Below are 25,632 nucleotides of genomic sequence, written 5' to 3'. Positions count from 1 at the left end.
TACAGGCATGTTAGTTCAAAAGTCCTACCTGGGAAGAGACTGGGAAGATTGACTGGAGATTGGTTGGTATCAATAGTTAGTTTGTGGTTTGCAGTTTTTGAAGGCTGACCTGGTAAGCAGATTAATTTCAGGGGAAGTCTAAATTTACACTGGACAACTCGAGGAGTGCCTGAAATAAGAAAAAGACATGAAGATCCATAGATCTGACAAATAATTTGGCAAATAATTTGTAGTTTGAGTAGTAACTTATTTTAATTTGTAAGTCTGTTGCCTGCCCAATTTATGTAGTATAATGACAATGACTGTAGAACACCATCCTGATTTATATTTTTTAAAAGTGCAAGGCAAAAATAAAATCTTAAAAGAAATATAGGCATAAGATCTTTAATAATAGTATCATATTTTTACATTACCATATTTGGAAACTATAAAAATCATTATAGTTACTTATATTCAATAACTAAACTAAGTCTTTAAAATCTTCAAAGCTCAATCTCTAATCCAAGACTATCAGCTAAAATGAGCAAAAAAAAAAAAAATCTGAATTTTGTATCAGTAAGACTGTATACAACCATATCTAAAATATTCTCTATCCAAAACATTTTAAATATTTAAGTAGTCTTACTTCAAATTATATTAACCATTTTTAATTAATGATGAATATGAAAGCATAATTTGCTCTACTGATATTCTACTGAAGTCCATGTCCATTTTACACATTAGTATTAAGAATACTACTTTCATATTACATTTTTAAGACATGTAACTTTGCATGTCATTTTAAGTGATATTTTGAAAAGCTTTCCTATCACTTAATTGTCAAATGTTTGCAATATATTCATATTGAAATAGATAACTGAATTTTTGACTGAATACGATTAAAGATAAAAGATAATATACACAAGTCTATATCTTAGCATACTTCATACTACGTAGAGAAATGGAAAGCTCAAAATGTACTACTCTACTTGATGGATTTACACATTAATTCCTTTATTTCTTCACAGTGTAGTCAGTGAGCAGCTTAAAAATAGCAAAAGCAGAAGCAGTTATAAGTATGGAGACATGATCCCAGAGCAGGATCGCTGGAATTAGCAATATATTTTGTTAATGACAATTGGAATTGTGTGGCTTACTCTACATCCAGGCTGGGAATACACTTTTCAGTACTACTTATTCACCAGGATAGTGAGAGATCATCAACAATGGCAAGAATATTGATATATGAGGCCAATTAAATACTTTTTCAGAGCATGTGGAGCATATTTGTCATTCTGTTCAGCATAATCTATTATCCATCAAATTTTACCTAGCTCATTTTTTGTTCATAACCAACATATGTTAAATTCACTTCTCCTGGAATCTTAGATGCAAATTATAACTGGTGTCTCTCAAGGAAAATCCCAGGGTATTATTTCCTGACATTCTGTGAGGTTTTTAGAGGCATGTGTATTTATACTTTACAATGATGAAATGTTTTGAATCCAAATAGTTTGGTAACATGATCTAAAACACTGGTCAAACCACAACTATCAATATCACTACACACAAAAAAAAATCATAAAAATTATAAAGCACTACTTTTTCCAACTTTAAGGAAATTTCCATATATTCTATATATCCCTGAATTATGAAAATGTGCCCACTGAATATGCTTCTGCCACAAAAAAAAATAAATTACAACTTTAATTAATAGATATGATCTGAAAAGAACAAAAAATAGAGATCTTTTTTTTTTCCATTTTAACGAGTGGTACAACAGCCAACTCCTGAAAATTGTATCTGTACACAAAGGAAAGCCATCTTATATACATTTTCTAATATCAAATTCTAAGCTAAATGTTCAAACAAAAGTTGGCTCCAATTGTTCTTCTAAAACTGCACCATAGCCTCTACATCACTTGGACCAGGTACATACTGAATTCATGGTTAAAAAATAAATTAAGATAATCAACAGCACTAGCTTTATATTACTGAGTTTCTTTATTTGAAGATAATTATCCTAAATCTTCAAGAACTTGTAGCACTTTCCAAAACAGAAATAAATGTATTATAAGCACTAATAAACCCAAGGAGGAAAATACATTACAACTCAATTCACAATTCAGTTAGGTCACTTAATGACAACATCACACATTAGGGCAATGATCTGTAGTTGCTAAGATTTGTAGAACCTCTCCAGAATTTCTTTTCTCCCCAGGAATTGTAAACCTGCTTTATAGGACATTTGGAAAATATTACTTTGAAAAATGATGACACTCATACTAAATAAAATGATTATGGCTATTTTTTAAATGATTGCAGCTTGAAAAGTTTTACCTTTAGGGGAAAAAAATGAAAATGACAACCTATAAAATCCATATTAAGAAAACCTTACCTTTAGAAGAAAAATTAGAATGCCACTAATTTATGATATTACCCATCAAACTGAAATTCAAGCATTTCAAAATACAATCTCTAGTACATAAACATGGGTTATTTGAGGCACACTTCTATTGGAATTTACATTTTCTTGAGCAGTTTAAAGTATAAATTTGGCCTCCAATTACTCTTCAGGTTGTAACCATAGTAAAGACTGAAGTCAAAGACCAATAGAGGCAGGCTTGCGTGCAGGAGCGTGTGTGTATGTGTATATATACATGCGCGCACACATCTGTCTGTAATAAAGAAAGAATTACATGTATTTAAAGACTTTTCAAGGTTCTTCATAGAACAGCTTTCAACTTAACTGAAAGAGCCTAACTGGGCCTGACTTTGCCTATTATCTGCAGTATTTCCTCTATGCAGTACGCAAAACTGTCTCTATATCTGACCTACTCAACTCTGGTAAGCTAAAAGAAAATTTCAACATGTATTTACTCAAATATTGACCTCATCATTCACCAGTCTGACTTTTTTCTGCAGGTTTTTTTTTAAGCAAATATAATCACTTCTCCCTCAAACACTTCCCTTCCCCTAACCTACTAGAGGAAACGGTTAGTCACAACTAACACAGTGCAATTAATCACAAAATTATTTAGCACTCAGAGAGAAAATTCACATCAAAACCACTCCTGACAGAACAATTTTTCCAGGAAGAGAATTCTAATTACACCTGGCACACCCAAGAGTCCAGTGTCACTGTCAAACAGGAAGCCAAAATGTGTTTTAAAAAGAAAAAAGAACATACATCTATATTAAAGTAGGATAACTACATCTATACATTACACATCTATATAATATCTTAGAACTCTTTCCAGGGGCCTGCTAGAGTAATTTCTTATTGAAAACAAGGAACCCCAAAGCAGTAGCAATGTCTGGTAGCCAGAACTTCCTTGATCCCTTCCTGTTATGTCTGGCTACGTACTGTGCTTCATCGGCAATCATGTTTTACACTGCCCATGTCATGTAACTTTAATGCAGAAATAATGGAAACTAACTCTTGTGGGACAACATAAAACCTTGTTTCCTTCTCTTTTTCCACATGTAAAAACAGAACTGCTTATCTACAAAATAACCTGGACACATCAGGACAATAAAGCTCAGTCTTTGAAATACGAAGCCTTGCATGTAAGCCCAAGTGGCTACATATTATTTTCTTGCCTACTTCATGTGGCTGAATATTTCAAATATACTCCCTCAAGCTTAATTACAATTTTAAATATATCAGAAGAAATTATTAAAACCAGTTCTAGTTTTGTATTGAAACATTAAAATTTCCATAAATTGTGATTCTTTTTCTCATAGTTTAGGCTGAATTTACAGTAAAAAAGAATAAATTTCTTTCAAACATTACTGGTGTTTTTCAACTTAAAGCTAATCACTTAAAATTAATATTCTATTTTACAATATTTAATCCAAAATCTTATCAGTTGCATACAATCTTGAGAATTAAAATGTAAATATTCATTATAAATAAAAGAATTTTTATGAATTAAACTATAACTTAATATTATTTCTATTAAGCTATTTCTCATATAAATACACCTTCAGGTATCAAGATATTTGTTATATGACTCAAATTGTTGTCATTACTAAAATCATGCCAGTAAATATTCTGTTAAGTACTTTTAATTATATTTGTTACAAATCAATTAATATTATCTAAAATTTATCTTGAAAAAAGTATCTTTAATAAAAATAAACCACCATATGAAGTTAGATATCTAGAAAGAAGTAATCAAAGTAAGAGATACTTTTAGTGCCTGTTGTGTACCCTAATATTGCATAATATGTCAATACACTCAAATAATTCAAAATCTATTAGGAAAAAATAAGAAATAAATTTAATAAAACTCCCGTTATGACATGTATTACAGCAGAGTCAAACAAAGGATTTGGGGAGGTGTGCAGAAATGAGTAACAACATTTGACCCAAGCAAGTTCAAGGGACCCAGAATTTGATGACATTCCCTACAAATTCTAAACAAGACAAGAAAGAGGCCCACAGAGTGAGTATACCCAGCATTTTTATCAGAGAGAAAGGTGGTTCTGTTGAGGCATGCAGAAAATAGACAATTTAGAATTCAATGACAAACACCTTTGTTCTTCATTTTTTTCTTAAGTAAAAATAACAAAGCATGTAACTAATAACAAGTACACTTGTAAATAAAAACTAAGAACACTTTGAGCAATAAGTTGACAATTACATCCTTTAATGTTTTTCAAAAGGAGCCATTCTGTTCTTTTTCTTAACTTTGTTCTTTTTTATTACTCTGAAACAACTAGTAATGATCTAACTCTTCATGGAAATAGCTACTATGTTCTCCACAGCAGGATCAAATCACCACATTATCCTAAAGAGGTCTGTATAATTAAAATAGCAGTCTATATAAAACAGTTCATCTATGGTATAATGCTCATCAACCAAATCTCAGCTCTGAAATTCATCTCTTTCTAAATTATCTTTTCACTTACCATCAGGATTTCGATCTATCCATCAGATGTAATGCAAAAGGGAATAGAGGAGAATTATGCAACAGATTATCTGCAGTAAGGTTACAACATAAATTTAATAAACATCTGTTTAAAATATAATTTAAAATTTTCAAGATATTCTCACAGATGGTGTAGATGCCCTGTAAACCAACACAAAGTGTTCATAATTGAAAAGGCTGGCTTGAATAAATGTAATCCAACAATGTATTTGCACTCAGGAGTCCATGAATGTGTTATTCCAGTGTTAAATGTGGTAAAAAGAGGTAAAGATATCTGATCTAGTCAAAAGTACTCAATATGTAAAAAGTACTGAATATGTAAATGGTATCAAGAATATTAGATGGAAAACAACTAAAAGGCCAAATACATAATCTTTCCTATCACTATTGCTTGAAATAATTTTAGTAGATACTACTATGAAGCAATGTTTATTTGGGGTTTAGGGGCTTGGTATTCTTTTATGTTTACATAATTTTCTTAACATTTAATTTCTAATGCACTTTCAGCCAATTAATATCTATGTGCTCTGTCCCAGGAATAATTTATAATCTTTTAAATTTCATCTATAAAAAAGCATAGTAGCCCCAAATGTGCAACCATAAGCTCAGAGACTGATTTTACAACTTTATAATGTATTTTGAAACATTCTGCCCATATTTAATGACCCATTTCTCTATTTTAAATTTATTTTCAACCAGTATCATGAGTTTTCCTTAAAAAATAAATGAAAGAATTTCTGAAATTAAAGCATTAGCAGACTTCCAACTGTATATTCAACAGTGTAGCAAGGTGTGATATGCTGACAATTATTGAAATGTTCAATTAATGAAAATTGTTCTGGAGATCTTAACCAAATATTTCTGCTTCTTTAGCTCATGTGTCAAAATGAAAATAACATTGATAATCTTAGCAAGGTGAAGTGGCAAATGCCTGTAATCCCAGTGACTCAGGAGGCTATGGCACAGAATAACAAATTCAAGCACAGCCTGGGCAACTTAATGAGACTGTCTCAAAATCATAAGGGCTGGGGATGTAGCTCAGTAGTATACCACTTGACTAGTGCCTTAGGTTCAACCCCTATATGGAGGAAAAGAGAAGCCTCAATGTTCCTTTCAGAAATATCCAACCAAAAAGTCCATTATTCCTTAATTCTTTATGACATTTTTCTTTCTTTTTAAAACAAATTTCATCAAAGCTATTTAAACATTAAATATAAATATGTCTATAACCAAAAATTTTAAAAAATATGGTATATGGCTAAAGTGGTTACTTCTAGCTAAAAATAAAATTTAAAAACAATTTTAAAGCAAAATACTTTCCAAAGCAGAAGAAATAGATTTCTAAAGCATATATGTAGGTTATAAAGTCATACTAAAGCATATAGACTTATCAATGACTAAGCAAGAAAATTCAGACAAAGAAAAAATTAAAAATATGAAAAAAATCACCAAGTAAGCAAATGGACATAAATGGTTAGGAAAAAAAACATGAATAAGCCATTTTAAAACTAAAATATATATGTATGCACAGAACACTTTTAAAAAGATTAATATTGTTGAAATGCCCTATTATCAAATATACTACACTTAAAAGTGCATTTAAAAAAGTAATGACTACTAAGTTTAATTTTCTACCAAACTCATGTCAAACTGTTATCATGGATGAATTCAATACATAGGAAAGAAAAAGAAATAATACTTATCAAGTTGGACTCAACCAAATAGAAATTTAAAATGATTGGCAACCTTTAAAAATCTAAAAGAGATTTTTTGAAAAAATACATACCAAATTTTAATATATTTGTTCTTAAATATTTTAACATATAGAATACTAAGGAGTCTTACATAGTCACCAGAATATTGTCTAAAATTGAATACTGCCATGTTAGAGTAATCCATAAATTTCTTTTCTTGTTTTAACTAAGTTAGACTAGGCTTTTCTTTAGTTCAAGTAAATGAAGTTTGATCTACAATAACATTTGTCCAGTGGGAATAAAAATATATCGAATTTGCTATTAACTGAAAAATGGAACCAAACATTATATATGGAAGTCAGTTAAACGTACTTAACTCCTCTTAACATATAAAAGTAATTAAAACCTGAATGTTCATTTAACAGTACAAAAGAGCATGTTTTTATTAAATTATATTTTGCAATATGTCTCCCCATCTTAAACACATCATCATTTAACTGATAATTCCAACAATTTAAAGGCATAAATAGGCTTGCAAATGTGTGAACCACTGTTTACCTATAGGTCTAGAATAAGAAACAACAGCATTTCCTTCCAAATCAGATGGTGTATAACTTCTTTTCAAATAAACAGAAAAGGATACTGTGCTAATCATCTCTGGTGCTATAAATAAAATAAAAATAATGTAAATTACATAATTAGGTCAACTGTTATTAATAACAATTAAAATTTATTAAGTATTCACTATATGCCAAATATTGTCATAAGTCCTTTATTTTTTTTCTTTTTTAATAGAACCCTTTATTTTTTTCCTTTTTTATTGGTTGTTAAAAACATTACAAAGCTCTTGACATATCATATTTCATATATTAGATTCAAGTGGGTTATGAACTCCCATTTTTACCCCAAATACAGATTGCAGAATCACATCAGTTACACATTCACATTTTTACATAATGCCATATTAGTAACTGTTGTATTCTGCTACCTTTCCTATCCTCTACTGTCCAAATATTGTCATAAGTCCTTTATTTTTTAATCATTTTCATTAGTGAACATTAATTATACAGAAGAGTAGGTTTCATTGTGGCACATTTGTGCATTCACAAATATATAATTTGATCAATTTCACTCTCCAATACCTCCCTAGTCTTCCCTCCCCCCTTGTCCAAACCCCTTCCATTCCCTAATTTCAAGAAGATCCTTTTTTGTTTCATTTTTTATTTAATTGATTTTATTTTTTTAATATATGACAACAGAATGCATTACAATTCTTATTAGACATATAGAGCATAATTTTTCATTATTTGCTTGCTTATTTGTTTTTTTCTTCTAGCTTCCACATCTGTGTCTGACTTATTCTGACTTACTTTATTCAGAATTATTCTTCAGTTCCATCCATTTTCCTGAAAAAGACCTAATTGTATTCTTCTTTAGAGTTGATAAAATTTCACTATATATACATACTACATTTTCTTTATCCATTCATCTAATGACAGACACCTAGGCTGATTCTATAACTTGGCTATTTTGTTGTCATAGTACTTTAAATGGAGTAACTCACATAATCTTCACAACAACCCTACAAGATAGGTAAACATTATAGCTCCTATTTTTTTTATGTGTGAGGAAAGCAGAACACAGAGAGGTAAAGATCATCCAACAAACAAGCAATATCAGGGGTAGTAACTGACTCCAGAACAAGGTATCCAGCATTGGACATTACTACTCATCGTGTGAACAGACAGAAAAAAAAGGTACACAAAAAGGGAAAGAAAAATTAGGGGAAAAATTGTACTTTATCATGGCTAGCACACAGTCTGTAGGGGTAAATGGAAGAGGGGAATTATATATGAATGTAAGAGTAGGAACTTAGCAGACTTTGCATGTCTTTGCATTAATGAACTTTGCCTCCAACTTGTGTTAGAAGCCATAAGAGTTTTTAACTGGAAAAATAAATTGTTCAGAATGTGTTTTAGAAAAATAAATTGAAAGTATTATAAAAATATTTTAAAAGAAAGTGAGATCTAATGGTTGAGCCTCACCTACAAGGTTACTTCAGTCAATCATTCGTTTGGTCATTCAATGAATAATTTATTGAGTTTTCATTAGCTGCCATCAGTTGATATGGGAGGTGGAAGGGCAAAAGACTTGTGAGAAAACTCAAAGAGCATTTTCACAGGACTAATGGCAGGTTGGATGTCAGTAGTTGGTGATAATGCTATACAAAGAAATCCTTACTAAGAGTTGCCTTTTAGGACAGGTCTATTGTTTTAGACATTATTACAGATATCTTTTTTGGGGGGTTGGGGTACTAGGGATTGAACTCAGGGACACTCAGTCACTGAGCCACATCCCTAGCCCTATTTTACTTAGAGACAGGATCTCACTGAGTTGCTTAGCATCTCAGTTTTGCAGAGGCTGGCTTTGAACTCACGATTCTCCTGTCTCAGCCTCCCAAGCTACTAGGATTGCAGGCATGTGCTACGCCACCATGCCCGGCTGGATATCTTGTACAAATTCATTTTCTGATTAAATCCACACAGATTCCTTTTCTAATTAAATCCTCAAAACAATACATTTGTTATCCTCTTTTGCAAATTGAATAACTGAGGCTCCAAGTGGTTACTAAAGTAGCTTTCCTAAAATTACACATGGAGTGTTGAGCTAAGATTCAAACTCCAAAGTTAATATTCTTTCTACAAATGTTACTGTTTCAATAAACAGGTCACTAGAGAAACACTAACAAAGAAATCCTTCCAAATTATGGTATTTAAACACAATAACTAATCCAACCAGCTTTTAAAAAGTACTTAGAAATATGTATTCCAAACAAAATAACTGATTGAGTATCTATGTATGATACTTGAAGGAAAATTTAAGCAACACAATATAATCACTGATTTTAGAAAAGCCTCATCTTCACTATTTAAAAAATAAACATAGCCCTGAAATAAACATACTAATATTGTTTTTGTTTTTCAATAAACAAGAAAGAAACCCTCACACCATGGTAGACTTGAAGCCAAAACACAAACTTACCCAGAAATTCAAAGGTAAATTGATCACAAGTCAATACTAATGGTGGCTGAACATAGATGGATAATTTGACTTTTGGCAATACAATTCGATTCTGCAGTGTGACCTAAGGAAACAGTCATTGACATTAATAGAAAAATCACATTTTATCCAAATTTACATATGCTATTATAATTACTTAAAAATAACTAGCAAATAATTAAGAAAACTGAGAAAAATTAGAAGTAGAAAAATAGAACATGTAACGTAAATAGTAGACTAAAATACTCCCCCTAGTTAGAAAATGGGCAAAGCAGTTAAACAGATTTTTCTCCAAAGAAGATACAAAGATGAACAGGATGCTGATGCAAAGATGCTCAGTATCTTTAGCAGGAGGCTGAGGCAGAAGGATCATGAGTTCAAAGCCACCCTCAGCAAAAATGAGGCTCTAAGCAACTCAGCGAGATCCTGTCTCTAAAATTTAAAAGTGGGGTAGGGGGGCCTGCTGAGGATGTAACTCAGGTGATTTAGCACCCCTGGGTTCAATCCCCAGTAGAAAGAAAGAGAGAGAGTGAGTGTGGGTGCCCACGTGCGCATGTGCACACACACACACACATACACACCCACACAAACACACACACACACACTCACACGAGACTGGCTATAACCAAACGACAATTGGTGTTAGCAAGGAACATGGAAAAACTGGGAATATAAAATGTTACAATCACTAAATAAAGTTTGAAAATTTCTTAAAAAGGTAAACATAAATTCACCATTCTGGCTCATGATTCCATGCTGAGAGAACTGAAAACACATAACTACACAAAAACTTGAACAAAAGTTCCTAATAACATTATTAATAATAGTCAATGAATGGTAATAATCAAATGTTGCATCAAGAGGAATGATAAACAAAGGTGGTACAGTTGTACAATAAAATAATATTCATCAAAAAAAAAGAAATGAAGTATCGATAAATGCTACAATATATGTCAACCTTGAAAATATTATAAGTGAAAGAAGCCAGTCATAAATAAGCAAATGTTGTATAGTTCATTTTACATGAAATTTGTAGAATAACCACATCTACAGAAAAAGAAAGTAGATTAGAAGTTGCTTCAAGATGGGTGGAATGAGGAATGATAGCTATTGATATGACTTTCGGGGGGGACCAATGTTCTAAAATTAGATAATGTTTATGGTTGCCCAACTTGGCAAACATACTAAAAATCACTGGAGTGAGTCATATGGTATGTGAATTATAACTCTACAAGGCTGTCAAAAAATGATCTACCAACAGAAAAGAAAAATCTTCCCTCATAGCTATTGAATAACTACATCATGAAATAAATGAATTCATTCTTTTTTCATATATAACTATACTATCATGATTTATCTTATCTAGTATATATATATATATATATATATATATATATATATATATATTATCAGTATATTTCCTTTTATACCAGCTGATTATTCTCTTATTGTTTCCTTACTTAGAAAGATTTTTACTAGTATCAATATATATACACCACATTTTCTTCCATGGCTTATCACAAAAATATATGACATAGGAATTCTAGAAAATATTGAAGAATAGCAATATTGACTGCTGCATCTCTAACAGGACTGCATTTCCAGACTGATGCTCTTTCTTTATAATGCTAAACAAATCCTTCTACTATAATTTTTTAATTAATTAATTTTCTACTCTAATTTTGAATCAAGAGCTAAGAACTCTAGAATATCAGTTTACCTGGAAAATATGGTGAATATGGCTACAAAGGCCAGAACTTCTCTCACTTTCATCTCAGGAGTGTCAGCAGAAACCATCAGACTCAAGGATCTTTACTGAGTCAAAGTGCTAAAAGTGTCATTTTCACACTATCAATAAAGGCTTAAGGACCTAGCTTCCACTGGGCATATTCTCTCTTTGGATTTGGTCTCCTAAAAGTACCAGCCTCTTTAAATGGTCTATTTTAGATCACACATGGATAGTGTAGTAAACCAGACTGTACAGTCACCAATCTAGGTAGGGTCACTGGACCAACTTAGAATCTCTAAGGACAGACCCAAGTATGGATAGTTTCTATGGCTTCCAAGTGATTCTTATGCACAACAGGGAATCACTGGTTGATAATGAAACACTATTCTATGTGGTACATTTTCTATGGAGCAGTTTAGTCTTATTAGATTCTATTAAATGAGACAGACATATATCATTATTAATTGATACAATATAAAGACATTTTTATTTTTAAGAAAAGTAGTTTGGGGATGGAGCTATAGTTCAGTGGCAAAGCACTTGTCTAGCATACATGATGCACTGGATTCAATCATCAGGACCACACAAAAATAAGCAAATAAAATAAAGGCACTATGTCCATCTATAACTACAAAAAATATTTAAGTAGTTTTGGCTTTTCTCTTAAATAAAAGGCATGTATTAGCCTTGCTATATTATAAAATATATATAGTAAATAGTAATGATATATATTATACATATAATATACAAAATATACAATAGACCTGCAAGCACTATATGTTTATCAGTAAATGTGTTAATTTCAAGTGAAAAATTTTGAACTGCAAAGCAAAATTTTTAAGAGGTAATTATTAATGCAAACAAATATGACAAGCACAGCAAATGAATAGCACTTCCTTGACTTTTAATTTGTCAAAAAAAAATGTTCTCCCAAAAGAAAACAAAAATCTAGTAACAGATTTTGGCATGCCACAAACAAAACTTCCTTAATGATACCTCAAAGGTGAACAATGCAATACTTTTTTAGTAAAACCCTGATGGTAATTATGGCAAGAAAAATGTATGCATGTGGCAGAAATTTCTTCAATAAGTAAATAAATTCCAGCCCAATAAATATATTTAAATATTATAGGTATTTAACTATCAACAATGATACAATGCCAGTTTGTATGTATGTATGTATGTATATAGATATGTATATGTATACATATATATATATATATATATATACACACATGTATGTGTATTTTAAAAGAAAATTAATGATATTAATAATGGTCATTAGCAGCTTTTACATGCATGAAACTGTGCTAATAAATTATTTCTGTGTATTATCTCATTTAATCTTCACAGCAGTGTATGCACTATCACACACCATACCACAGAAAACAGGTGCAAAGTAATTTTCCCAAGGCTGCTCTAAGTGGAAGAATCACAATTAAACTGCTATTTGCCAGTACTCAAGAGTCCTTACCTTTAACCAACTGTGGTTAAATCTCAAAATAACTCTGTAAATGAAAAAGGATTCCTATTTTACAGTTTAAAAATAGAGGTTTAGAGAAGGTAAAAAACATGTTCCAGATCACTGAGTCAATAAGTGCTAGAGATCTGAAAACTGTGACCAGGAACATATCATGAAAGTTCTATTTTATAACCAAAAATTTAAACACCTTAAAGTAGTAATATGCTATTTGTAAAGGAGCAGACATTTTGACTCTGCCCGGCATAATGATATCTACTTTAGATAATAATCACAATTTTATGCTGTTATAAGAAGAGCTTGCATTTAGTTTAGATGCAAATCATGATAGCGCCCATACACAGATTTATTGAATCCCAACAATGGTTTAGGCACTTTCAAAACACAAATCAAAAAGATGTGACAAAAATAACTACAGTAACAAAGAATAGTTGTGTTTGAGCCACAAAAAAAAGAATTAAAGACTTGGCTAGATCATAGACTTCATATTTTAAAAGGAAAATAATTATAGAATATTAAGGAGAACATATAAAATGTTAATATGAGAATTTTCCATGCTATTTTCTACTTCTAACGAAATGAAATATAATCTGAAGAAACATAATACCAAATTTTTATCCTAGATATATAAATATGATTTCAAAGACCAGGTATGAACAACCTCACTGCCTAGCTGCCTGGAATAGATGGTCACGCATCATGCACACATACTCAAAGTAGCCACATCTTCATTCATTTGGAACAGATGGAAAATTTTTCTCAATTAACAGGATTTATTATGATGGAAACTTGCATAGTTATATGTCTTGGCTGCTCTTGTTATAAAAGGCCATAAGGAAAGATTTATAGCAGAAATTTGTATAGAAACTGTCAGACAGGATCAGGAAATCATTGTGTCCGCTGTGTGAGTCTAGCCAATTTTGTGTAACACTTGTATATTGCATTCTTTCTCATGCTTTCATAATGGCAATGAGAAAGAGTTGTGAATTTGGCATTCTCAAATATAGTAAATTTCACTAGTGGAGAATTTTCCAGTAATGTCATGCCATCATCTTATGGTGGCTATTTCACATGAAAGCTTCAGAACCTCACAGGAGGGATAGTGTATTTACATATAGCAATAATTCCTGGTTGTTTGGGGTTGAGGTGGCATAAGCAATGTTACCTGGTTTAGATACAAGATTTCTTTTTTGCAATTTACAGTGTGCTCCTGAATTAGTATGCACATGTGTCTGAATAATATTACATAGGTAAAAACAGGCTTGTCCACACAAAAGTATAGATCATTTCTGGATCTCTGGTTATTTTTTTTTTCTTAATATCTTTGATTTCTTGCCACTAATTCCTTTCCAGACTCAGTTATTAATGAGATAGAGTCTTTGATTGGATAGGGGGAAGGGAAACTGGGAAAGACCACCCTTGTTTCTAGTGGCAAGAATCCAAAAAAATTAGTTGAGGAAACTGTTATAAGATTGGGCTCCCTTCAACTTCAACCAAAGATCTCCACACGTGGGCCACCCGCTGGGTCCAGTGTAAGCGAACACAATTGGTAAAGCTTGGTGCTCTGTCAAGCTTCTCCAAGGACAGCAACCCATAATCTAAGAAAATATGAAGACTTGTCCAAGTTTTGACTAAGTGAATTGCCAAAATCCACAACTTTTCCTGGTTTCCAAGGTCTGGGCAGTGATAAATATTTTCAGCTTAATAATGTGCTGACTGATTACCACACTCTAATCTAAATGCCTTAAGAAGGTTCTACATTAGAGTTCTAGTTCTAAAATTCTACAATGACGGGACTCAAAATCTTAAGCAAAACCACATCCTTCATATTCTATTTTTCTAAGACTATCAATTTTTCACTACTCTACTTTGTGGCTTCTTCATTTAATATTTTCTTGCTATAAATACATCTATTTAAGGCTAATATTATGCCATACGAATGCCTGGGAATTCTTTTCAAACATATACATGGCCATACATATAAGAATTATATTAGCATCCATGTGCTTCCCCAATATCATTTCACAGTCTACTACATGTGATGGTACAATCAAATGGTTGGTCTATTATGAATGGTGATGACATAATTTCTTTAGCAGATTTAAAATGATAATTTTACTTCTAGGGGAAAAAACCTGAATCATGCTACACATCTAAATAATGGTAGAAAAAGTTATGATGATGGTTTATATTATATATATATATTACAATAAGTGCAAATATCAGCTTTATATTTGCAGGTAACAAGGAAGGTTTTCTATTCACTACACAAGGTTAAAGAAAATCTAAAAATTTCAAATGTTTATTTTATATTTCCATAAGCTTCTTACAGGGTAACAATAGGGACAATATGATGAATATTTAATGCTGTTGGCACATTACAATCTAAAACCTGGTACAATACCTGCACTGTGATGGAAGGGACAACATCAGTTCCGATTTCAACATCAGTGGCTTGCTATAAACACAAAATTGAAAAGAGATGTTACCCACCAATGAGTGAATACATTTGGGGACAATTTATACTTCCTACCATCAAGTAAGAAACTAACTATAAAGGATTTATCACTCTAGTGATAACTAAAAGACTCAGTATGGCTTTTAGATTAGCTAACATTAAAAAAAATACCTCAAAAAGGAAAGAAAAAGTCACATATTTTATCAAACCATTAATATTTCCAAATTTACTTGAATGTGCAAATTTACTTGAATGTCCAATGTAGTAACTTTATTAACTTGTTCTTTATATTATATGAAAGAAGCCTTCCTTATACTTCCCAGATAAACATCATGCCATTATGTCACTCATTTAGGAACTTGTCCTTTCAACTTGCAAAAGTATGTTTTATTTAGATTAAGAATATGTATCTCAGAAATGTAAATAAGAGGCAAATGGCCTTAAACCTAGAAAATACAAATGGAATAGTACTTTTCTTAATAGTTCATGAACTAATGGGCCCTCTTTGAACATCATTGTTACCTGTTCCTATCTCTTAAACAACTCATCGTACATTCGGTATCTTCTTATAATTTTATAAAGTAAAAGTGGCATACTGAGAAGAAATGAATATTCACTGTATGATAAAATAAGACCAAGGGGAAACTTATATTGTAATAATACCCATATAAATTCTGTGGAACAATTAAGATTATAATGTCTGTGTTCAACCAATGAACCAGACCCTTTGTGCTTTTGTATTTGAAAAAATTTTTGCTAGGAAAACTAAGCCACTTCTAATCAATGTAGAAAACTATGATGTAATGGGCATCAGCAGAATTAAGAGTTGGGAGATTCACATTCTGTTTGTGGTTCCATAGAAGATCATATTTGAACTCTGGTCCAGTTGCTCAGACAGGAAGATGGGACAGTTATGTTTCTCTCCTCCACAAAAGACTCCATTCTAATATAGGTTATATTTCTGATTCTGAGGGGCATTCTTTCATAACAATGATTCAAAATAAAATATTAATGCAGGCTTTTTGTGCCAGTACCAAGTTACCTAATATCCAGGAAGTTTTTCACATTTAGCTGCCCACAGATCTAGAAAAGAAACCAACACCTCCTGTTTCCTGCTCTTTTCAATCCATGTTGAAACACCTAGATTTTTCAAGGACAGTCATATGTTGGGAACAAGAAATTATAGCTAGAGAGAAATGGCTATAAGAAGACATCATGGCACCACAGCCACATAAATTGTTGGGCTAATGTTTTCCAGTGGGATGAATATGATATTCTTAAGAAATAAGAATATTAACATAGGGAAAAATAAAGCTGAAAAGAGACATCTACTTAAGAACAAACAGCACTCAAGGTTACCAATAGGGAAATATACAACAAGCACCACTACATAAGACCAAAAGTTCCCAAATAACAGAAAGAAATTCCTCATTCCAAATAGCCTATGTTTAAAATAACCTAGAAAAAAATATGTAAGTTGCCTAAAGGAAAAAAAAAAAGAGTCATTTCCACAGCAAAAAAATGTGAGTACATTTGTCAGCTAACTAAGTAGAAATGTCCCATTCAGGCTTACCTTTCAGGTAGAGTAAGAAATGGTGTGTGTTAAATGGCTCATGTTTAAAATAGTTCCTTTAGCATGTGAGTCATCTGGGGTGAATATTTCTTTCAAATAGTCTTAGAGTACCTAATGTATTATATTACAGCAATGTTAACATGATTTTTATCACAATTTGGATTGGCTGTTTACAAAAGATTAATCTTCGAAGACTCATGATAATTACTTATAATAGTATGTTCTGATACTTAAAATATCAAGCAACATTATATGATATGAACCACAAATGTAAAATGAGCAAATTCAATCACTTCACTAAATTGATCAATTTCTGGCAGAAGCATAGATAAACTTAATAGATTTTTACCCAAGCCTCAGGCAATGGATTTTATCCAAACCTCAGGCAATAAGACATAATCAATCATACTCTTAAAAACTATATACAGAAAACTAAACGAGGAGATGGAATAATACAACCAAGAATTGTCGCTCCTTTCATTCCCTTTCATTCTTCCTGGTTCTTAGTTTTACACATTCACAAAGCAAATATTTATTGAGTATCTATTATATGGAAAGCACTAAGGTGAATAAGATAAGTAACGGTACATAGGTGGTGGCAATGTTGGAAAAAGTAAAATGCAATATGGTGGTAGTGGTGGTGGTGATGATGATGATGATAATTATCATAAGAATACAACAAAGTAGATTCTATTATTATTATTCTCATTTTTCAGATGAAAAGTTGAGACTAAAATAATTAAGTACCTTGCCTGGGATCACACAGATATAGTGGATGAGAAAATAATTCCTGGACCAACTGAACTCTTAAACTCCCTTACCATCATCCCAACCAAAAAAAGTATTAAATGCTATAAATAATCAAACTCTAAGCCAGGCCATTTATAAACATCATCTCATTGAACCTTCAACAAAAATCTTGTGGAGTAGGTATTATCATCTGGATTAAAAGTATCTCAATTCTATGGTAATGAGAAAGTTTTTAAATTAAAATTAAAAAAAAAAGATTGGGCTGGGGATGTAACGCACTTGCCTGGCATGCGCATGGCGCTGGGTTCGATCCTCAGCACCACAAAAAAATAAAATAAAGATGTCGTGTCCACCAAAAACTAAAATATAAATATTAAAAAATTCTCTCTCTCTCTGTAAAAAAAAAAAAAAAGATAGCTGCAGAACAATAATCTTTTTTACTACTCATCCCCCCCCACACACACATACCCATATACCCTCACTTCTTTTTTAGACTGAAATCCTACTGCAAAAGCTCCCTACTGGCATTAAGAAGATAGAAATGTTTTTATTTGAAAGATTAAAAGCCTAAAATTTGTTATCTTCCCTGAAGTTTCTGTTGGGAGACCTTGAATTTAAACTGATAAACTCTGATCTCAATACAAAATATATGAATACACCTACAGAGACTGGATCAAAGTTAGAAGAAACCATGGCATAAACTTTTAAGTCATCTTCTTTCTCAGGCATGGGCCAAATACCTGTAATTAAAAAAAAAGATATTTAATCATAAAGTAAAACCTGCTTCATGTAATTTTTATTTAAAGGTTTATCTGTACCATATTTTTTAAAACTCATAAACATACAAATTGAAAAAAAAATTAACAGAATTAGAAGCTTAATCCTAATTCTTTTCCTCTACAATAATGTGAAGAATACCTTCTCTTGCTCCAAAGATTAGAGTCATTGACCAGTATTGTAAATTGTAATGCTATCTCCTCAATCATTAGTGAAAGTCCAAATTAATACAACTTTTTTGAAGATAAGTTGTGGCTGTAATTATTAAAATATAAAGTGTACTTATCCTGTAACTTAACAATTCTACAACCAAGAATTTATCCAATACTCACAAACCCAAGGAGGTTCTCTGATATTAATAGCTTAAATATAAAAATAAAAACAACTTAAATATCCATATATCTATTTAATAGGGAGATAGTTAAATAAAATATGGTATATCCATACTGTGTAATGGTTCAAACCTATAAATAAGAGTGCATTCAATCTTCATACACTAATATGAACTCAGAGATGTACCTATTAATTTTTAAAAAGCAAAATATAGCACAATGTGTTTAATATGCACGTTTGGTCAAAACAAGTATATAAACCTTAATATTTTCTTGATGAATACACAAAACTATTGGTAAGAATTTCCTTTAAGAAAGAGAACTAGAATAAATGTTAATGTGTAAAAAATAAAAAGAAAAGAAACAAAGGTAACTAGGGTCTGGATCAAAGATAGACTCATGTTTCACTCTTTATCCTTTTAGTACTTTCTGAATTAGTTTTACTATGCATTTCTATAGTTAAAGTATATCCCCCAAAGGTTCATATGCAGGAAGCTTGGCACCAGACACAGTGATTTTAAGAGACAGTGGAACCTTTAAGAGGTGGGACTAATGGGAGGTCCTTAAATCACTGAAGGCACTGACTGTCCTTGAAGAAATTGACATAGCACTTTGGGGATCCTGGATAGTTCTTGCAAGAGGGTTGTCATAAAAAGGACAAGACTGGTCCCTCCCTTCTCTCTGGCTTCCTGTCTTACAATGTAATCTCTGCCCTCTCACACATGCTCTGCCATTGTGATGCCATCTACCATGAGGGCCTCACCAAAAGCAAGCCAATGCTGATGCCATGCCCATGAACTATGAGCTAAATAAAGTACTTTTCTTTATAAGGGACACAGCTTCAAGCATTTTATCACAGAAACAGACTAACGCGTACAAGCTGTTTTCATAATTTCAAACATTTTTATTACATAATATTATGAAAGAGTGGCAAGATCCTAAATAAGAAGCAGAAATTATTTTATGCACATATGTGTACATATATATATATATATATATATATATATATATATATATATATACACACATACAGACATATGTGCATTCATGGACACACAAACCCAAATCCAACAATTGATTGCCTGCCCAGCAGCCATTCTTCCCTCCTCCCTCTTCGGCACAGCCCTAATTTCACTGAGGTAGTCTGCTTCATCTCAGAGAAAGTCTCCTCATTCAGGCTCCAGGTTCAAATCTAATCCTAGTGATTCCGTTCCACTGACCATTCATTATTTTAAAGATAAACATGGTCTTAATCCTGGCAAATAGGAGGAAAGAGAAGTGGGGATAGTGGAATGCTGGCATATGCTTCTGAGAAAGCTGTTCTTCCTTCATAAGAGGAAGACTCAGGCCTCTTCTTCCCTGGAAATCATATCTGCACATAATGCCAGGAACTGCTAAGGTTACCCTGTGATCCTAAGGGAAAACATCCTCACACAATGAGGACAGATGACTGAAAACATGGACAGCAACTGAATACCTCACAAACAAGAAAAAAAAATGTCCACAATTGCCACCAGGCATTCCTACCAATAATGCAAAAATTGGAAAGGGAATTTCTAAACCTGGTAAGAGTACAAAAGGCCACTCATTGCCCATCCAATAAAAATTTTTCTATTCTTCTTTACTAAAATAAGCCCAATTTTATTCTGAGCAACAAAGTACTCAGTTAAAACACTTAACTTCCCTGCCTGTTTTGCAATTTGGAATAGCCAGAGAGATGTAAGTAGGAGCTGTTGAGGGTGCGGCTTCCAGGAAAGCTCTTCAGAGGCTGACTCAACTGCAGATGTGAGAGCAAAAGTTCCAGAAGCCATTCTGGACCAATAGATGACCCTGGGATAGAAGGAATCCAAATCCCTGTGACTAAAACTGCTAGGTTGCCATATCTCTGAGTTTCCACCTTGTTTAAGTTGCCTTATACAGGTATTCTGTTATATGCAGCCTGATATAACCCTAAATTAACAAGGTCACTAAGTTCTAATGTTTCTAGTACTGAGTGGTTATGTCAACCTAAGTCTTCCCAAACATATTTCCAATGGGGTGCAGACTCATTTATACGCCTATGTTTTACTGCTTTCCTACCCTGAAGACATAACTATATGGGTGCCTATCTTAAATGCTGCAACCAGTGCATCTCTGGTAGAGAACATGATCAATTGTTTAAATCATAAGAAAACTCCCATCTCTAAAAATACCTATCATCAGGTATTACTGCAAACTGGTAACAAAAATGCTAGGCAGGATTCTCACTAATGAGTTGAATATGAAAAGCTTCAGAATCCATGAGCCATACAGAAATTATTACTATAATTTCATGCTTACAACATACATTCCTCATATAACTTACACACATAAAATCAGCTTCAAAACACTTTTATTGCAGTAGATAATACACACCATGTGTACAACAAAATGTACTCTTTAAATTGCCTTTAAATTTTGCTGCAACTCTTCCTTTGAAAAAGTTTTTAAGAGCTTTAAGTACAGAACACAGCCCACAAGACTGTGAATTCCTTTTGCAAGTTAAAGCCACTGTACTAAAATAAGTGACATTTAAATGAATAATGAGGTCATCAAAAAGTTCAGAATTTTAACTTCTCATAAACTATAAATGAAACAATTTGGAACTTTAATATAATTACAGGTATTTTAATAAACAAACATACCAAAGCTTTATAAGGGTACAAAATACTAAGCTTTTTTCCATATCTAGAAATAACATATTTTAAAAGCTTCACTTTTTTAAGTTTGTTTCTTTTTCAAGAATAAAACCATAATATAGTAGAATAAAAGGGGCAAGGAACTTCAAACATTAACTAAAATTTGAGGTTATGTAAATAATGAACTTTGCACTCAAGTCTGTGGGTATATCTCTAGCTTAATTAGCACTTATTTCAAGATACACAAATAAATCGAGGCAACGACAAGTAAAATAGCCTAACCCTTCTCACTCAAGGGCATCATTATGGATGCCAAGGAATAACTTTTAGCTATAAGGGATTTTCTGAGAAATTTCATACACAATTAATGTTAATCAAAATACCATTAGCACATTGCTTATGGAAAGGGCAAAATCTCAAGGCACAAACTTTGGAGTGAAAACCTAGAGTTTTATAACTCTAGAAATTTCACATTCATGTGCAGGCCACTCTTCCCCAATTACATTTTTAAATGACAAGATGAGACTTATAATTCCATTAATCCCCAAAATATGGTATCAAAAACTGAAAATAAAATAGTATCTTGCAGTATGACAGCTCCAATGTTAACCATTCTCTAGCCGACATGGGGGTGCTGACAACAAAGCAGCTTTTAAGTAATTGGAGGTACTTGAAAGACCAGAGTTTCATTAGCTTACTTTGAAAACTTTCTAAAAGAATGTGTGAAGCCAAAGCATAACAACTTCATTTTTAATACTCACATTTTTATATATATATCATCTCAGTTCCTTAGAACCAGAGAAATATAATCTTGGTAATACACTCAAAAATACATAAATCTAGGGAAATGATTGGATCAGGATTAAGATTGGCTCTGTTGTTTTGGTTGGCCTTTGATGCTCTGCTTCTTTTACAATTCCTACTTGTTTTAACATTTCTTTTATGCGAGAATAGTCCATATTTTTTCTCATTAAAAAAATACTTTTACCTGACCCTGAAAAAGGAACTTAAAGTAATGCTTTTCACATGTCTAACTCTAACTCCAGGATTGGTGTTTTGTTTCTCCTTTTAATTTACAATAAAATTACACCCTTGTGAGTCCCAAAGTAAGATAATATTGAGTTATTCAAAACTTAGGAACTGAAAATATCATCAGTCTCTGAGTCATTAGAAATCAGCATACCACAGGCTACACTCCATTTGGACAGTTAATTAACTCCAAACATAAATTATATCACTAAGCTGCAAATTACTACATTTTTAGTAACAACATGTACTGCTTTGGTTTCTTTTAAAAGCAGTAACTAAATTTTTTTTTTCAGGGATATTAGAAGTTAATAAATGCCCACTCTAACCTTCTTCTCAAGGCCTAACATCACAACCCAAAGATTTACTTTTACTTTTCTTAAAGTTTACAGGGAAAAAAAATTAAATACTGCTGACCCTGAAACACACTGACAAAAGCATTATCTTGAATAGAGCATATTTTCCAGAAAGTTTAGTATACAAAGTAAGCACAAAGACTACATGCTAAGTAACATTGTCTTTGAAATATGACTTTAATTAATCTTGGGAGAGGAAATTAACTAGTATGTACAAAACATTGTCTATATGCAAGATAAAGTGGATTTTACAATAAATACTAAAATTAAATAATAAAAGCTGCAAATGAGATACCTTGTGATTTAACAACTTTGATAATTCTCTGAAGTTCTTTCAATTCTACATCAAGTTCATCATAGTTTAATTCTCTAGATTCAACTTTTGGAGCTTGGAACAGAGAAGGGTCTGTCCCCAGGTATGAGCACTGCAAGCGACCATCATCACTGAGGGTGACTATCACTCCCTTTAAGTCCCTACAATAAGGAAGAGAAAATGAGACATGATTAAAAAATTCAAAGTGTTTATCCTTGACAAACTATATTTTTACTCAATTCAGTATAACATTCCATGAAGAAAATGATTGTATGAGAAGAAAAAGCAGCTGAGAAAACATGAGGCTTTCCCAGAATTGTCCATTTCTCCTCAAAATTCCTGCATGAAGGCTTATATGGTTTAATGTACAGGTTGTTGGGAGCACAAACAAATCTTCCTCAAGAGAGTGAATTCACCTCAGGACCAATTTCTCCTCTGTTCGTACATCTACTATTCATTTAGCAGCCCTGCTTGGATAAACCCCAGAGCCATTTCAATGGCAGTAGGGAGGGACGTCCAGAGAGTCATCATCAGTCATTTATGTCTATGCTGTTAACAACAGAATCAATAACGTCAGTGCTATGGAGAGCACCTTCACAGACTAGTTAGGATGTCTGTGGTTGCTATATCAGAAAGGCAAGGCATTTCAGAAAAGGATTTTGTTTCAGGAAATATTTGAATGTTAAATATTCACGAGGTTCGGTAGCAATCCCTATTCATAAATGTGTACTTATTTATGGATTTAATTTGGGTTGACTAATGAGGGTATTTATTGATGCTTTTCATATTAAGACATGATGCTGATTTTTTTAAAAAAATATATATCTGTGTGAGGCTGAAAACTGAAAAAAAAAAGAAAATGATTGTATATCTATTTTTAAAGTTTTACTTGAAAGACTTATTTCAAATGTTTAAATCATCATTATATTTACAGAAGAACTCCCAATGTTAAGATTTATTACAAAAGGGAAAAATAACCTTTAAAATTCTTATAATAGCCACCATTTTGGGGACCTAACTACATGGTGAATAGTGCTCTCAGGTACTGTTTTTAATTCTCACTTGACAGATTCATGACAAACTTGAGAACTACAGGTTGGTTGGTTGGTTGGTTTGGCATAGGGAATTGAATCCAGAAGCACTTAACCACTGAGCCACACCTCCACCCCTTTTATTTTTTATTTTGAGACAGGGTCTCACTTTGTTCCTAAGGCTGCCTCAAACTTTCGATCCTCTTGCCTCAGAGGTGATGGGATTACAGGAATGTACCATTATGCCCGGCTGTGAACTACACTTTTAAGTCTAATGGATCAAGAGATGGAGCTGGGTGGCTGGAGCTGGAGCTCAGTAATAGAGCACTTGCCTAGAATGGATGAGGTACTGAGTCCGATCCTTAGCAGCACATTAAAAAAAAAAAAAAAATAGAGATGAAGCTGGGATGCTGGCTGGATGAAGATAATGGATGAGGTACAGAAGAAAGGTCAGGATAACCAAAGAGACAAGAGTAAAGATGGTTGAAAAAGCGAGGCAAGGCCTAGGAGAAAAACAACACGTTCCTGCTTTTTTCTCATCCTTTTCTATCTACCCTTAGGGCTAACATTTACCCTCTTTCCACTTCCTTTATACACTTCTCGCTTCCTTTATACACTTCCCTTCCCAAATGCCATCAAATTTGTTTTTTTTTTCCCCATCTTAGACCATCGTCCTGCTTCATAACTCTTTCTAATCACTCATCATGATTTTCTCTTATCCTCCCCCTCTGCAACAGTTTGAATGTATCCCCCAAAAGGCATGTATTGGAAACTTAATTCCCAATGCAAAAGTGTTAAGAGGTGAGACTTTTGAGAGTAGATTAGGCAATGATGGCACAACTTCATGAATGGATTAAGGTTGCTTTAAAGAACTTCATGTTCCAAGTTCAATCTCCTGCTGTCTCATACACATACTCTCTTTCTCTTCCACCTTCTGCCATGGAATGATGCAACAAGAAGGTCCTCACCAGATGTGGATAAAAACTTTGAACTTCCCAACTACCAAACCATAAGCGAAATAATTTTCTTTTCTTTACAAATTATACAGTCTCTGGTATCATTATAGTAGCATAATACAGTGTAAGACACCATCTTTTTACTCTTCCATCTCTTAGAATCTCTTATTTCTGTTTTACTCTAGAAACTAGTCTTAATATATAAATTGTGGGTAATGTTTAACCTGACATTGTAAAAAATAAAAACTAAGATTTTCCGAAGTTACTATAAAAAATAGTTGAAATGAATAGTGCTTTTCGTTCCTCCTTAATTTTTCCAGAGGGAAAAAAAAATCAATATTGGCATAAGTCCTTTGGAGTAGATATATAATAGACTTATTTGATTTCTGTTATATTTTCTACAGTGATCTTTTTATCAAAAAAGAAAAAAAAATTTGATCTTCGTTTAAAGGTTAACTATTAATCAATTGGATAGAAGCTTTTTTAGAGAAAATAAGGTGAAAAAAATGTTGCTATTTATCTGA

The 25,632-nt window shown here is 32.4% G+C and overlaps 1 protein-coding gene across 3 annotated transcripts in view; it reads right to left on the bottom strand.

Moving 5' to 3' along the window:
• Bbs9 (Bardet-Biedl syndrome 9) overlaps positions 1-25,632 on the bottom strand; it is a 462,827-nt gene that overhangs the window by 257,285 nt on the left and 179,910 nt on the right. For all 3 annotated transcript variants that reach the window (XM_076863784.2, XM_076863792.2, XM_076863800.2), the window contains exons 10-15: positions 23,104-23,282; positions 18,324-18,400; positions 15,284-15,337; positions 9,653-9,755; positions 7,169-7,273; positions 29-169 (exon numbers count right to left, since the gene is read on the bottom strand). In XM_076863784.2, coding sequence (XP_076719899.2) covers positions 29-169; positions 7,169-7,273; positions 9,653-9,755; positions 15,284-15,337; positions 18,324-18,400; positions 23,104-23,282 — 659 coding nt within the window. The remainder of the gene's footprint in view (positions 1-28; positions 170-7,168; positions 7,274-9,652; positions 9,756-15,283; positions 15,338-18,323; positions 18,401-23,103; positions 23,283-25,632) is intronic.

Source organism: Callospermophilus lateralis, chromosome 1 (assembly GCF_048772815.1).
Source record: "Callospermophilus lateralis isolate mCalLat2 chromosome 1, mCalLat2.hap1, whole genome shotgun sequence".
NCBI lineage: Eukaryota > Metazoa > Chordata > Mammalia > Rodentia > Sciuridae > Callospermophilus > Callospermophilus lateralis.
The sequence above is the reverse complement of the archived record's forward strand: the minus strand, read 5'-3'. Positions and strand labels throughout refer to the sequence as shown.